Here is a 16,501-nt window from a genome sequence, read left to right as displayed (position 1 = left end):
ATATATCCTATGAAATCAATGTTTGGGGACTCTATTATAAAGTTTTTGTTGTAGTCAAGAAAATGGCCAACATTTGTAATTATTCCCTAGGCTTAAAATAAGAATGTATATTCTCTATTTTCAAGGTGGAAATATATGTATTTTATATGTATATATATACTTTTAACTGATGTATAGTTGATTTACAATTTGTTAATTTCTGCTGTAAAGCAAAGTGATTCAGTTATATATGCATTCTCTATTTATATTCTTTTCCATTATGGTTTATCACAGGATATTGAATATAGTTCCCTGTGTACATATATATATTTTAAAATCAAATTTCTTTGTTGTTTAAACAAAATCTCTGCCATATTTTTAAATTAACTACTTGATCTATCAAATTCTGGGAATTGTATATTAAAGTCCATCATTAAGACATTAATCAACTTCTTTAAAAAATTTTTATAAACCTTTGTCTAACCTATTGCTATTATACATTGCTTACATTGCTATGGCAAACAGTTGCTACATTGTTTTGTTTGATTTCATAACTGTGATTAAGTTTTATGAATTTGTCCTTTGTTATCATAAAATATTCCTCTTTTGTGATTTATGCTTGCAGTTGACTTAATTATTGCTTTGTCTGTAATTAATAACACCACCAATGTTCTCTAATTTTTGCACTTGCCTAACACATCTTTGCCCAATTTCATATTTGTGTTCTTTCTTTTTTTAAAATTGGTTTTAAAACTCACCTTGTAAAAATTTTGCTATGTATATGCACACAAATAGAAACTTAAAAATACACACCCAAGTTCCAATAGCCCACAGATATTATTTAGATGACCACATATATAACCCACACCCAGTATTCCCTACCCCCGTCCACAGGCCAGCATTTCTAAGTGGTACCTCTGGTTTCCTATGTCAGGGACACAGCAACTATTACAGAGATTAATTGAGACAGAATTGAGGGTGTGTTCTTAGACACTACTTTCTAACTATAAATTGACAAACCTTTTATTTGAAAGAAGAAAGAGTACAGAGTCCTAAAGACTTAAGGATTATACAAAAGGGAGTCAGTGTAGAGCAAAGAATGGAGCTACCATGAATATCTATGGGCCAATTTCACTGGCTTCACAATTTTTCTTCAGGTCAATTCTGAGCACAGAGCAAGGGACCATGTATATTTTGTCTGTGACATGGGCATGAGATGTACTTGATGCAATGGGAAGCAACAAGTCTGAGCACTAAACTGATTTCCCCTCAGGCTGAGATATCTGTGTCCAGAGAGGATAGAAAGAAAGAACAGTTAGTATGTGTGCCTTTAATAAGGAGCTGTGGGGAATCCACCTTAGAGGCACCTGTCTAAATCTAAGTGTTCTCCTCCAGTGAGAAAAGCTCTCTTACTCCCCCAATAGCTGTGACTTTCTCATGATTCAGGGTCAAGCAAGGAGCCAGTGGAGACAGGGGTCCCATGATAGCGTCAAGCAAGGAGCCAATGGAGACAGGGGTCCCATGATAGCATCTCACAGCAGCAGAGCAGCCAGGTAAGAAAATCTGGGAAAGCAGGTGAGGACACAGTTATCTCCAACAAAGACAGATTCACACGGACAAAAACATATACATTTACATTTGGAGAAACACACACTAAATTCTGCAGCATCTCACCAAGTTCAAACGGGAAACATCACCTGGTTTAACATGTACAAGCCTTTCCTCTTTCAGGATGTACTGCCCATTGCAGAATACAGCAAGCATATTTCCAAGGTGGAAATAGAAAATTAAGCAGTGGGAAAGGAAAGAGATAACTAAGGGCAGCAGTGCTAAGATCAGTGACGGCAGGCCTTAGAAATTCTGGCCAAAAGCTCAGAGCCAAGAGCCACCCTCCTTCCTCACAAAAGAGACTCTTCTGTCAGACATTCAAGACCCTCCTATTCTGCCCTTAATCTCCACCGTTTTATTAGTTGCTTCTCTGTGTACCTTCAATGTGGTCTATGACCACATTACAGAAGTGTCTCAGAGGGAGGTTGTTTGGATGCCACATGGAATCCCACAGAGGGGGTCAGCTTGAGCTGGGGTCCAGGCACTAAGCATCCTCAGTTTTAAGGTCCAGGAACACAAACACTCAATGCTGCAAATACATCAGATATCTCAGAGACAGTCACAAACTAAAGAGACTCGCAAGGGACTAAGGTATGAAACCAGGCCCTCTTACCATATTGACTTGGGGGTTAGGGGCAACGTTGATTGTACTCCAGGTAGGACTATCCCAGCAAACATTGACAAGAAATGGCTAACCTTAATGCTGGCAGATCTCTCGACATAGAGTCTGGGTTATTTAGAGCCTGTAGACCTGTTTTTGCCTTTGCCAGTTCCCAGACAATAGGAAAAACCCTACCTCCATCCTGCTATACATCTTTCACCATCTACTACCATTTCCATTATGGGAAATAGCTTACAATTAAGACCCTAATATCAACATCTACTGTTTGGAGCACAATGAAAAAGTCTGCACAAATGTTGTTTTGTTTTTTTCTTGATGCAACCCCTGTACCCCCCACTTCTACATTCTACATTCTTTCCCTGAAGTACCTTCTTTCAATAGCTCTGGGTACTGCCAACTACTGCCTTTCTACCTTCTAATTCTGTGATATAATTTATGAGAAAAATGGCTTCAGATCTCAGAATTTTACATTGGTTTTACTAATTTAACTCTCAAAATGCTAGGATACTTTATAGTCACCATATTATATACGTCCTGCAACCACTCTCCTAAAAGTATTGCCTGTGACATCCTTTATCCCAGTCAGTCAAGACATTTAACCTGTAAATCTCCTCCCCTGAAATGCCATCTCCTCTCCTCTTTACTATTTGAATACTGTGAAATCGTACAGATTCAAAGTGCTCTATCTGACTCTTCCTGCCTGCATTAATTCCTTAAGGTTTCGATTATCACTTGGATATGCCCCATAACTTTACTTTCTCTATGAATCTCTTATTCCTCTTCAAAAATAATACCAAATACCAGTGATCCTGTTTTGGCCAGCACAGGGAGAAAAGAAGTCTCTTCACAGAATTCAGTACATAGCAAACTCACTAGCATGCTTAGCTCATCCAAGCCAACATTTGTGAGCTACTGCAATGACATTTTGATGCTATCCAGTTACAAGGTTGAGGGAAAACTGCCAGGCAGAACCTTCAATGCCTAGAAGTAGTATAATCCTGAGAAAATAAGAGAGATCCAGAATGAATTTGAGTGAGTTATATAAAGTTATTCGGGTAAAAGAACTTATGACTTTAAACAAATAGCTAAATCTTATTGCTTCATTTTTCCCTTCTGCTTAATGAAGCTTGCTGTTTTTAAAATTTACATATTTTACATCTGTAAGAAATGTATGTAAAGCAGGAGGACACTGCCTTGTACTAGGTTGTAGTCTCAATAAATGGTTGATAATTGAAACTTGGAAGTAAAACTAGGGAGCAATATAAAGAAAAGGGCATTTCACCTGTTTCAAGAATATAAATGTTATGCGTTCTTTCAATCTAATCTGTCATCACCTAATTTCTCTGAATCCCAGATTCTTCATCTCTCATTCTTCTTCTCAGGGTCCTCATTTATGAATGATGGATTACAGAAGTTCCCTGGTGGCCTAGTGGTTAGGATTCCGGGCTGTTACTGCTGTGGCCCAGGTTCAATACCTGGTCGGGGAACTGAGATCCCATAAGCCATGTGAGGTGGCCAAATATATATATATGAATGACATGGATTAAAAGAAATTGTGTATGTGAAAATAACTTGCATATACCAGATATTCATTAACTGTTAGTGAAGTATGAATTAAGCTGCATGAAATCAAAGATAATTAAACACAAATTAGAATTATAGAAATTAACCAGCTATTTATTTCATTAAAACTCGCTTCATAGAATTATCTAATGTGAATTAATTCTCAATGACAAAACAGTATCATAAAAAATTTGCTCAAATGATGACATTAACAATCTCATCTACTTTTATATTTGAAGTGTTATTAATTAAGAAATAAATTTTGGATCTGGTATCATTAAAAAATTGTAATCTCTAAACAATATATGGAGCCTAATTAAATAAATATTTCCTTTTACTTTTGACCACATTTTCTCCCCTGCAGACATGGGCAGAGACAACCAGACTGGAGTCACAGAATTCATTCTCCTGGGACTCTCTGGGGAGTCAGAGCAGGAGGAGGTTCTCTTTGGGCTGTTCTTGTGGATGTACCTGGTCACCCTCATTGGGAACTTTCTCATTGTCTTGGCTATCAGCTGTGACAGTCATCTCCAAATACCCATGTACTTCTTCTTGGCCAACCTCTCCTGTGTCAACATCTGCTTTTCATCAGTCACAATCCCCAAGATGCTGGTGAATCACATACTGGGAAGCAAGTCTATCTCTTACATGGAATGTATGACCCAGATCTACTTCTTCATCATTTTCATCAACATGGATGGGTTCCTCCTGAGTGTGATGGCCTATGATGATTATACTGCCATCTTTTGCCCACTCCACTACACCATGATCATGAGGCCCAAACTCTGTGTCCTTCTGGTGGCTGCATCTCGGGTCAGTACAAATCTGCATGCTCTCCTACACACTCTCTCATGGTCCAACTCACATTTTGTTCCAACAGTGCTGTGTATCACTTTTTCTGTGACCCTTATCCTATTCTAAAACTCTCTTGTTCGAATACCTTTATCAATGACCTGATGGTATTTACTGTGGGTGAATTGGTATTTATGACACCATTTACATGTATCATCATTTCATATGACTGCATCTTCTCTAATGTACTGAAGTTGCCATCTGCCCATGGAATAAGGAAAGACCTGTCCACGTGTGGATCCCACCTCACTGTGGTCTCCCTCTTCTATGGGGCAATCCTGGGGGTCTATAAGCACCCTTCATCCTCCTACTCAGTACAAGATGTGGTGACTACTGTCATCTTCACAGTGGTGACTCCCCTCGTCAATCCCTTCATCTACAGCCTGAGAAATCATAACACGAAGGGAGCTTTAAGGAAACTAATTTCATTTTCTATAATTTAAAAATTTTAGAACTGAGAGGACTCTTGGATAGCATACATTTTTCCATTTTACAAACCAAGAAACTGAGTCCCTATAGGTGTAAATTTACCCATGACTATTCCTCTAATTAATGATATGTGATCATGGTCATGCTTTTAAATATGAGGTTGATAGGTGCTCATAAGTCATAAAACCATTAGTTATCTATAAAAAGGTGTGATTCTAAAACACCCATTTTACAGACAAAAAAAATTCAGGAAAAGACAGGATTGGGTCCAGCAACCCTATAAGACAGTGGCTACCATATGGTCTGAGAATTTCAGAAAACTTTAGAGCTGGCTCTCCTCAGTGTCACCTGTTCTCTATGGCCTCACATTAGGAGATGTTAAATTATCCCCAATTTACTGAGTCACAGAAAAGTTACCTTTTCCAGGGCTGTACAACTAGCAATTATTGGTTACAAATGGTCCTGTTACTTTCAGGGTCTTTGGTCATTACTGAATTAGTTAATTTTTCCTCTGTCCTAGGCTCAATTCCTACCCTCACCTCTCACAGCTCAGAACCTACCCCTGCACTATTCTTCTTCCCCCACCACCAATCTAACTTTTTGGTGCTTTATTGCCTGACATGGGTGTCAGTGATGGGTATCAGGGGGTGAGACTCAGACAGTAGCTAGACTTCCTCATATAAATCTCGGTATCCCTTCAAATTTAGATGGGCTAAGAGAAGCAGAGGTTCCCTTAATGCTAAAGTGTCCAGAGTTAGTATAGCACCATAGGAACATGAAAACATGAATTAATTACAGGATTTGGATTAGAACCCAGAACTTCTGACTCCAAGTCCAGAGTTTGTGCCAATCCATGGGGCAAGTTTCCAGGAGCCCTTGCCTCTTTTCCTACTCTACATCTGAGGGTTCCCACCTCGTCTTCCCTGGTGTCCAGAGAGCACTCACCTAAATCTCCAGTGGTCATTCTTCAATAGCCTTCAATTCCTCATTGGCCTTCTCTCCTTTCTCAATCTTCTCTACTCTCGTGAAAAATCAGTACTCATTGTCCTCACTATCACCTCCTTTCCCACTTGGTCCCAACACTGACCAGCTCTTACCATGAGTACAGCAACAGGCTTATAGTGGTTCTGACTGCCTCCTGCCTCCCCCTACTCATATCTGTCCTGCACACAAGATCAGTTTAATCCTCCTAAAACATTGATGGCATCCTGTCAGCCAATCCTTATAGAAATATTGAAGAGGCCAGGATAAATCCAAGTATTACCTTCAAATACAATGCCCTGAGCCATACTTACAACTTTATTTATCATCATCTCACGTAATTATATGTTCCATGACTTTCTCCTAATTCTCTTCCTCTTTCTTTCATTCATCTGCTGAAAGACTCCCTTGATTTTTTAAGACTCTAATAATTGTGCATTCCCCTTAACTCCTTTACTAATTACATCTCACAGACATGTACTGAGCACACAACATAGTTCTTCTTGGATGTAATAAGTGAACTCCCAAATGTATGTTGGTGCCAGTGGGAACCTGACTACATGTGATAAAATCAATGTAGTGTTCTGAACTCTTAAGTTTTATTTTAGAAGTAGTTTGGTGCAAATGTTCGAGATATAATAACATGGACTAATGTTGGTGTTTAAGGCTACATGACTCATTTTGGTCTCATCATATTCTTCCTTGCATTACCCATATCTGCATACATGTCTCCTCTGATTATTACATTAGACATTCACTTTGATAAAATACCATAGATTATGCATAGGCACATCCCATACAATGCTCAGTAGAGTTTTTGTTCATCCCAAATAATCATGTATTGAAAAATCACTCATGATGTGGTAGGCAAGTCTAATGGGAAACTGGGAAGTGAACATTCCTAGACACAAAAAAATCAGAAGGGTAAAAATTTAAATCTAGGGAACTAAAGTACTGAGAAGGTTACTCCAGAACACAGAAAGATTTCACTGCATTCTGGGACCCAAAGAAGCAGCAGGGTTGAATGAAAAGATCCATGTTTGGGATATAGTTTTATTGCTCATCCCTCTCTCCCTCAACTCTCAGTCAAAAGTTGGCTGTAAGAAGGAGCGTAAGGATAGAGAGAAATCAGTGAACTTACAATAGGGTACAAAGTCAAAGGGAAAACCACTCTCTATCTACATGGTCCCCACTCGTTCATCTCAGGGGAGAAATCATCATTCACCAGACAGAAGATCCTGTCTGAAGGGGAAAAGAAATCTCAGCAGTGTGGTGTGAGCAGAAAGAGGAAAGGCCTCTGTCTTACGCAGACTGTCTGTGGTGTGAGAGGTTATATGCTGTTTAATTCTACCAGAGCCTCAAGTCTTTAATCCTCCTACTTCTGGGGACCACCTTCAACTCCATCTTCACTGGCTCCCTGCATTACTTCAACCACTTAAGGGGAATGAAGGGGAAATAAGAAAAGGGGTTTACTCTAGGGTCCAGGTAGAATCAGCCTCTGTTGTGGTTTCCTGCATGTGAGAATCACACATGACATGAAGTGGTCATAAATTAAAGCTCAGCATCATGCAGGGCTTCTAGTGTCCTCTCCCCATAGAAGCAAAGCAGTGCCAGGCTGGCAGAGTCCCCCCTGGGAGCAGCCAGGAAATCAGAATTGTGTCTGGGAATTCACCTTCCAGGGCCTGAGTCAGCAGAGGCCAGGCCTGTGCCAGGAGCCTCTTCTCTGCAGCTGGGACTCCCTAAAGGCACCACTCCCACTTCACCACAGGTAACTTCCATCTAGCACTAGTTAGCCAACAGGGAACAGCTCTTTGTGAGCCAATTAAAACCATTTGGACACAAACCACCTAGAGGGGTGGGATGGGGAGGGTGGGAGGGAGGGAGATGCAAGAGGGAAGAGATATGGGAACATATGTATATGTATAACTGATTCACTTTGTTATAAAGCAGAAACTAACACACCATTGTAAAGCAATTATACTCCAATAAAAATGTTTAAAAAAACCAACAAAAACAAACAAAGAAACAAACAAAAAAACCATTTGGAGAGAAAAGTTTGGCTTCACCTCAGTGAATATTGAAATAAAGGCTCATCCTTCTTCCTGGCACATTTCCCCAGATACTGTTCTCCCTGGAGGGAACAAGGATTGTTCCATGTCACGGCCATTGGAGGTATTTTCAAGTTTCATGGAATCATTTTCCTCTAACTTGTCCTTTAAGTGTCTGTTCCAAGGCCACGGTTTCCATCAGAGACCAGAACCATCTCTCATGAGCTGAAGAAGCCCTTCCTGCTATTCCCTGGGTATTGTAGCCTAGTAGAGATTCTTAATGTTCTGCCTGTAATATCTTGTCTCCTTGTGCTTGAGGGCAGAATGCTAAGCTTTATATGAACTTTATCTATCATATTGTCAATTGGCCTTCAAGCAGATGACTTTGTTCTCGGCATTGACCTTTTGTGACTTGAATATTGAAAGCTGGCTATGTCTAACTTATGAACTCTGATTCCAAATGAATCTGGTTTTCTAGATTAACTTTTCATTTGTGAGCCACACAGAGGTACACAGTGTATTGCCAAGACCACCATCAAAACAGGCCACCTTTTAGTCATTCTAAACTTCAGGCATATCCTGTTGTTCGTCAAAAACTACTGGTTCAGGTTCATCATGATTTCTAAATGTGAGATACAACTGATATAAAGGCACAAACTTGCCCCTGTATTGTGGATGGATATATTTGCCAAGAAGGACGTGAGGTTATTTTTGTTGCATGAAAGAAGTAGCTGCGGATGTCCCTTAAAAATTCAGACTTGATGATGCAGATCAAATCCCACAATAAAAAGCCATGATTACAACACAAACTCCCTATAGAACCTAAAAAGACCAAAGAACTGCCTAGTGATCCAGTTGTTTCAAGAAATTTCTATCGTAAACAAATTCAGCTTATATCCGTAAAAATTGTCATAATGAAGCCAAAAGTAGTCTCGAGAAATCATATCTAATATAATATTTTGGTAAAGAAATCATTCAAAGCCAAATAGGTATATAAATTACTCTGATTTTACTACATGAAGTGTGGAGTAGAGGATCAGGAAGGAGGGACATGGTATAATACTGATGACATTTATATTATCAGGCCACTCAAGATAGGGGCTCTCTTACTCTCTGTACATCCCCTGCTCAACCACTGCCTGCTTCACCTATACCCTACTCACACGACTGATGTTCCTACATGCTTGCCCCAGGCCCAGGCTAGTGATTGTCCTTATCAAAGGGGTAGTATGGGTCCTGGTAACTAATGTGCCAAACTGACGTAATTCCCCCTATGACTGGCAATCTACACCCCTTACCATCCATTAATCCACTGATGTCTCTGTTGCTGACTCCAGGCTTCTTCTTTGGTCTTAAACTGGGCAAATGTAGGCCTTATAGGCCTGCTGGGTGCAGCCCAACAGTTGGCAGAGCCAGCCAGGAGAACAAGGAAACTCCTGTGAGCACAGAGATGTTGGGAAATACAGGATGGGGAATGGAATGTTGCAGGGGCTGTCCACTAGCTTGTGGGGCCCGAAAGTTGCGGGTTTTATCCCAGGGTGGCCGGCCATTCACACGTGGGGTCCAAAAGTTGAGGGGGTAATCCTGAAAGTTGCAGGGGTAGTACTGCAGTGGATGTCTACTAGTATGTGGGACCCTGTAGTGGCTGTGCATGATGAATGGGGGCTGCCAAGAGATCTGGAGAACAATGGCCCCTCATGGCTCTGCTATTGTATCAAAGTGAGCCTTCTGTAATTGGTTAAGCTAGCTCTCTAGAAGGAATTGGTATTTCTCTTCCTGTACCTTTGAGATGTATATGATCTACCTGGGTTCTCAGGAACTTTAATCTAATCATATGTGATCTCTAAGAGTAAATGAAGAAAAAGGAGCAAGGTTTTTTAAAATCTTTATGGGAATAATTATGTTTTGGGAATGTCTATCTAAAATAGTCTGTCAAGATTTTGGTAACTTGAAACCAAACTAAGTTACATGAAGAGAATTCATTGACTATCTAGGTCATTTCAAAAAAGATAAAATATTGGAACATTAATTGCTGAGCAGGTCTAAGTTTATCTACTTTTGCCTGCTTAGGAGAATAAGACTAAAGCATTAAGCTTTCCAATCAGGAAATGTACAATTATTTCTTGGTTTTTGCCAGAGATTAAGGTTTTTAAGGGTTAAGATTATAATCAGTCATAATTCTAGTTATTATAACCAAGTTTCTTTATCATTTACATTGTGGTAAGATGTTTAACTGTGACTTTTTAAGTCTTTTGTCTTTTATAGACAGTTATTGTTGTACTCTGATGCTTTTGCAAATGTGCTTCATCTTCAAGATTCATAGGAACGACCTTTTGACAATAACAGGTCTCTGATAAATTTCAGATTACACTGCAGAACTGGGTAAGAACTTAAATAATCCTAAAGGAAAACCTGATGGCTTCGTAAAAAGTTAATGGAAGGATTGGTTACTGAGTGAACTGGTGAATATGGTTATAATATTTATGGGTTTTGTCTGGAATGTTTTGATCTGTGTTTTCCAGATAGAGGGATGCCCTTCCCCTCAAGTTAGTTGTGACTTACAGCAACTGGGTAAACTACTCCTGAGGGTAGAATTGAAACATTTTTCTTTTCTCTCTGCCCAGTCCCTCCAAAAACTGGGACTCTTGGTTTCTGAACAGCCTTATCAGGTGAATGGGAAATACTGTCTGCTGGTATGTGTACGAATCTTGATATTTGGGGGACCTCTAGGAGAGAGAAATCCACTGAGGTGGAGACTTATGGCAGGCTTTTGTCATGGCTTTCCTGGCCTTGAGAGGCCTTTGGAGAATTCAGTCTGAGACTCCTGAGGACTTCTACCTCAGCCAGTTTGAAGGAGCTGATATGGTCAATTGCAAACAAACTAGTTTTGATTTTGCTGTGTTTGGTTGAGATGAGGGTAATTTCAGAGAGAAAAAAGACTATGTTTTAGTGGATGTTAAATTCTAGTTCTGTTAGTTAAGGTCTGTATTTATGAAAGTTATTGTGTTAACCATGCTTTTGCCCTGATGTTCTGGATGGAAAGAAAATTATCTAGCAAAATTTTCACAGATTATAACTACTCATGAAATGTGACACTACTTGCTTTAAGTCTGCTGCTAATAGCACATGTGCAATGCTTGTGTGACAATTGAGTGTAAGTGATAAAATGTATAGCCTATAAAGTGTTTCCCCATTAACATATCTCTGAGCCTGTTCATGAGATCAGATTAGTTTTCCCCCAATGTGAATGACTAGGTGAATATAAAGGAGACCTAACAGCTAGGGACATGATATGAACCTGGAGTAGGAGCCAGCACCCCAGCATTGAAGGATGGATATTTTGAGCATCATTGCTTTCTATCAAAAGATTTGCAATCAAAAGGGGAAATGATGGAAAATATGCACATATTCAGGTATGGGGGAAGTCAGAAGGCTTATGCGTGTTTTAACTTAAATTTTCTGACCAGAGAATCCTGTTTTGCAGACTTTCAGACACGCATTGTGCATCTGCTTTGGCCATTGAGGAAGGAAATGCATTTGAAAGTCAAACTGGAGTAACTGTGGTTCAGACATCCAAGGTAAAACTAGGTGGCCATTGTGTACGTCATTTTAGACACGTTCTTGTATTACTGAAAACTTGAGTTTTCTGAATTGTATTGCAGACCAAGACAAAAACCACGGGTGGGTGTGGTATTATCTCAGAATGCGGGTACTGCTGGTATTTTGCTTTATTGTCATGATCTCCCCTGTGTTGTGCCTGTTAGATGTCTTATATTTTGTCCTTAATCTGCGGGAGGAAATCTATTTGAGTACGGAGCAGCAACATGGGCCTCACTGCAAAATGAGTCTAATTCCTGCATCTACAGTGAGATGCCATTGTCGTCCTCCTCTGGACTTCCATGAAAAATCAAACTGGCTAATATGACTATGTGGGGATGACTGAAAATGGGGGAGAAAGACTCTCACCACCTTCCTGTCTCACATGCCAACACATCAGAAGGACTTCTGTCGGTAAACTTACTGTAACAACTGACTGCCCATGAGCCCCCTGGGCTATGCTGTGTGGAGTGGAATAGGCTGGCCTCAGAACACACAAGTCCAACTAGTGGGATTAACTGTTTTTTTGTTTAGAAAGACTTAATGGATCCACTCCTAATGGCAGCCAACATAATATTGGGTGGCAGACCTGTAACTGTGCTGACTCCTGGCTAGGCCAACAGAATGTTTCTTTTAAAGCTGGGGCCTTCCCCTCCCCATGGGTGTGGCTCTGGGTGTGTGAAAAACAGGGGTGGCCTTACCTTCCTTATAACTGCACAGAGCAATGCTGCTATTGACTCCCTCTCCATTGACCTGGTAATTGCTTGTCTCCAAAATTTGCACATATCCTGGCAAATGACTGTCCTGAGAATACTAGGTCTCTTACTCTTGATGCTCTCTGGTGGCTGCTGTCTGTATTGTATCTGTGGTATCCGGTGGCAGTGTCCCCTACATACCTGACCACAGAGATATTGTAGAAGAGGGGCAGACCAAGATTTTAAGTGTCATGCAGGGTATGTAGGGGTGGAGTGTATTGTCAGGCCACTCAAGATGGGGGCTCTCTTACTCTCTGTACATCCCCTGCTCGACCATTGCCTTCTTCACCTACACCCTACTCACATGACTGACCTTCCTACATGCTTACCCTAGACCCCAATTAGTGATTGTCCTTATCAAAGGGGTGGTGTGGGGCATGCCACTCTGTTAGCTTCCCTGGTAACTAATGAGCCAACATAACCTAATTTCCCCTATAACTGGCAATCTCCTTTACCCCCTCACCCGGGAATGAAGACTGCCACCATGTCCTGCCCACTGTGTGCCACACATGGTAGGGTGTCACTCTGGAACCTGGTTTTAGACATGTAGGATCCCCCATTCATTACACCACTGATGTCTCTGTTGCTGACTCCAGGCTCTTTCTTCAGTCTTAAAGCTGGGCAAATGTAGGGCTTGTAGGCCTGCTGGGTGCAGCCAAACAACATTATGTTAAATATTTTATTGGATTTTCTGCTTAAAATTATAGACATGAACAACTCTGCATCTAAAATCAAAGTAAGATTTCCATAACCTACTGAACTTTGTCCAAATTCTTCATCCCAGATTTCAAAAGTCCTTCACAATTTAAACTGCCTGGGATAAGAACATTTCAGAAATGATAGCTTCCAGCAGATACTAGAGAGGATGGAGCATGGAAAGTGAGTAGACTTTTTCCAAGTTATTCCAGAGGCCAGAACAGGAAGTAACAACAGCTATAAAAATCATGCTGATGTGGGGCAGCCTGGAGAGTAGGACCACTACTCTGCTCCTCTGGGAAAGTCATTTAGCTCTGCTGTGCATCTCCTGCCTCATGTAGAATGGGGACATGCATACTGACTCCACAGGAAGGCTTTGAGTGATGCCTGGGCATCTATGTTCAGAGCTAAGCACAAGGAGTACTCAGTGAGTATTAGCACCTTTCATTTTCTAGCTGATTTCTGCACTCCAAGAACAGGAGCCTAAGGACTGCTAGTTTTTCTAGAAGAGGTCGAATTCCAGATTTTATATAAAATCATTGATTTCTAAAAATATCAGCAAATGTGAAATGTTTCATAAAACATTAAGGCTTCAAACCAGGTCTTCTCACAGGCTGCATCTGGCTCACAGGAGCCAGTTTGCATCCCTTTGGTCTATAGTGGTCACAAGTCCAGGGTCACATCAGCCAGGCGCACAACTCCTTCTCCTTATTCACACATTTGAGGAAATTCCCACTGACATGGAGCCTCGGGCTTACCTACAATGACAATGATGACACTGCCTCCTTTCCACTCCACTCACTTAGAGAAGCCTGCATTTTATGCTTTAAGCCACAGTTTTGTTTCTTAATTGCATTCATTAACTACAACAAAATATTTCCCACTCAACACAAACACTTTGTACTGGTGACTTTGGTGTGCAATACCTTTGTGAAAGTTCATTCTTTTATTTGACTACTTTGTTGAGCACTGACCATGTGCTAGGTATTATTCCAGGCACTGGGCACCTAGCAGTGAATGGGATGGACATGCCCTGTTCTCAGGAGGACAGAGCCTCATAGGGAAACCACACTACAAACAAGTTACCTGACAAACGAGATCACCTCCCACAGAGATACAAAGACAATAAATCAGCCATTTGAAGGTTCAGGCAGAGAAAATGCCAGGCCAAGAACAGCCAGTGCAAAGACCCTGAGGCAGGAAGGGTATGAAGTCCCATGTGGCTGGCAGGAAATGTAGTCAGAGATTTAACAGACATATATAGAACACTTCACCAAATAGCAGCAGAATAGACATTATTCTCAAGTGCATATTGAACATTCTTCAGTACTGACCATATGTTAGAGCATAAAACAAGCTCTAATAAGTTGGGGAAAAGTCATTCTGATCTTTTCTGATCAAAATGGGAAAAAGATAGAAATCAATTACAGAAGGAAAACTGGAAAAGTCACAAATATGTGGAAATTAAACAGCACACTAGTAAACAACCAAATGGTCAAAGAAGAAATCACAAGGGATAATAGAAAACATCTTTGAGATGAATAAAAATGAAAACAGAACATACCAGAGCTTACCAGATGCAGTGAAGAGGCAGTAATAAGAGGGAAATTGATAGCTGTAAAATCTATATTAAAAAAGAAAGATCTCAAATCAATAATCTAATGATACACCTTAAGGAACTAGAAAAAGAAGAACAAATTAAATCCAAAGCTAGCAGAAGGGAGAAAATAACAAAGATTATAGGAAAATAAAGAAATTTAAAAATGATAAAGGAAATCAACAAAAGCAAGAGTTGGTTCTTTGAAAAGATCAACAAAATTGACAATGTAAACAAACAAGTGAGCTTGTTGCCCACTATGCTATGGAAAGACCAAGTACTCAGGCAATGGTCTCAAGAGAAGAGATTTTATTGCGGGGCAGCCAAGCAAGGAGACAGGAGGCAATGCTGTGAACTGTCTTCCTGATCAGCTGTTGAGTAAGATATTTATAGTGAAAGTAGAGAGCAAGAGGGAGAGGGGGCTCAGAAATGACTGGGGGAGAGCAATTTGTAAGTTTCAAGATTTCTCTATATAGGCTTGATTGTCCTTCATGTCTCTTCATGGGTCACATGTAAAATTTCTGGGGGTTGTATATGTTGCATGTGGTGGATTTTTGGCCTATGATGTCTGAAGTTCACTATCAATATCAATATCAAGTTCACTATCAGTCATCCTAATCTCTGAATGAGCCTGCATGATGCTCAATGGAAAGGGCTATCAGCAAGTTGTTTCCATATCTGCAGTTTCCTTGGTACTCTGCAAAACAAGTTTGGTGTTCTTGATGTATCATTTTGTTTCTATTTTTTTCCTACCTTATGGACCTTCAGTGTGTAAGGTACAGGGCATGGTTTCAACAAATCTTTAGTTAGATTGACAAAGATAAATCATTAAAAGGACACAAATAACTAAAATCAGAAGTGAAAATGGGGACACTATGACCAATTTTACAGATATAAAAGAGATTATCATAGAATAGTATGAAATATTGTATGTCAACAAAGTGGACATAGATTAAGTGAACAAATTCCTAGAAACACACAAACTACTAAAACTGACTCAAAAAGAAATAGAAAATCTGAATAGATCTATAACAAGCAAGGAGATTAGTCAGAATTCAGAAACCTCCAAAAAAGAAAAGCCCAGAGTCATATAGCTTCACTGTTGAATTGTACCAATTATTTAAAGAAGAATTAACACCAATCCTTCTCAGACTCTTCCAAAATACTGAAGAAAAAAAAATGTTATAATTCATTCTATGTGGCCCTGATACTGAAGTCAAAGACTCAATAAGAAAACTGCAGACAAATATTTTTATGAGTATAGATGTAAAAATTCTCAATAAAATACTAGCAAACTAATACCACAACATATAAAAATGTTTATACACCATGATCAATTGAGATTTATCCTCTCAATGCTAGGGTGGTTCAACACATAAAAACCAATCAATGTAAAAGAGTACATTAATATAATGAAGGGGAAAAAAGAAACACATGATCATTTCAATTGTTTCAGAAAAAAACTGACAAAATCCAATACATTTTCCTGGCAAAAATACTAAATAAACTAAGAATAAAAGAGAAATTCTTCAACATGAAAAAGCCATATATGAAAAACCTACAGATAACATCATTCTCAATAGTTCAAGACTAAAATGTTTTCTCCTAAGATCAGGACTAATACAAGGATACCACTTTCACCACTCTATATCAGAAGTTCTAGCGAGAGCAATTAGGCAAGGAAAAGAAATAAATGGCATCCAAATTGTAAAAAAAGAGGTAAAATTATCTTTCATGACAAATAACATGATCTTATATGTATATATCTGGAAAG

General features: G+C 39.6%; 1 protein-coding gene across 1 annotated transcript; it reads left to right on the top strand.

Moving 5' to 3' along the window:
* Nucleotides 1–4,138: 4,138 nt before the first annotated feature.
* On the top strand, nt 4,139–11,168 carry LOC102992631 (olfactory receptor 1361-like). Its single transcript, XM_024116269.1, is given in 3 exon segments — nt 4,139–4,616; nt 4,619–5,048; nt 11,117–11,168. Coding segments are annotated over 3 exon segments (960 nt in total).
* The last annotated feature ends 5,333 nt before the right edge of the window (nt 11,169–16,501 follow it).

This window comes from Physeter macrocephalus, chromosome 2 (assembly GCF_002837175.3).
Source record: "Physeter macrocephalus isolate SW-GA chromosome 2, ASM283717v5, whole genome shotgun sequence".
In the NCBI taxonomy this organism is placed as follows: domain Eukaryota; kingdom Metazoa; phylum Chordata; class Mammalia; order Artiodactyla; family Physeteridae; genus Physeter; species Physeter macrocephalus.
Note: the sequence above shows the minus strand (reverse complement) of the source record. Positions and strands in the feature narration are given on the sequence as shown.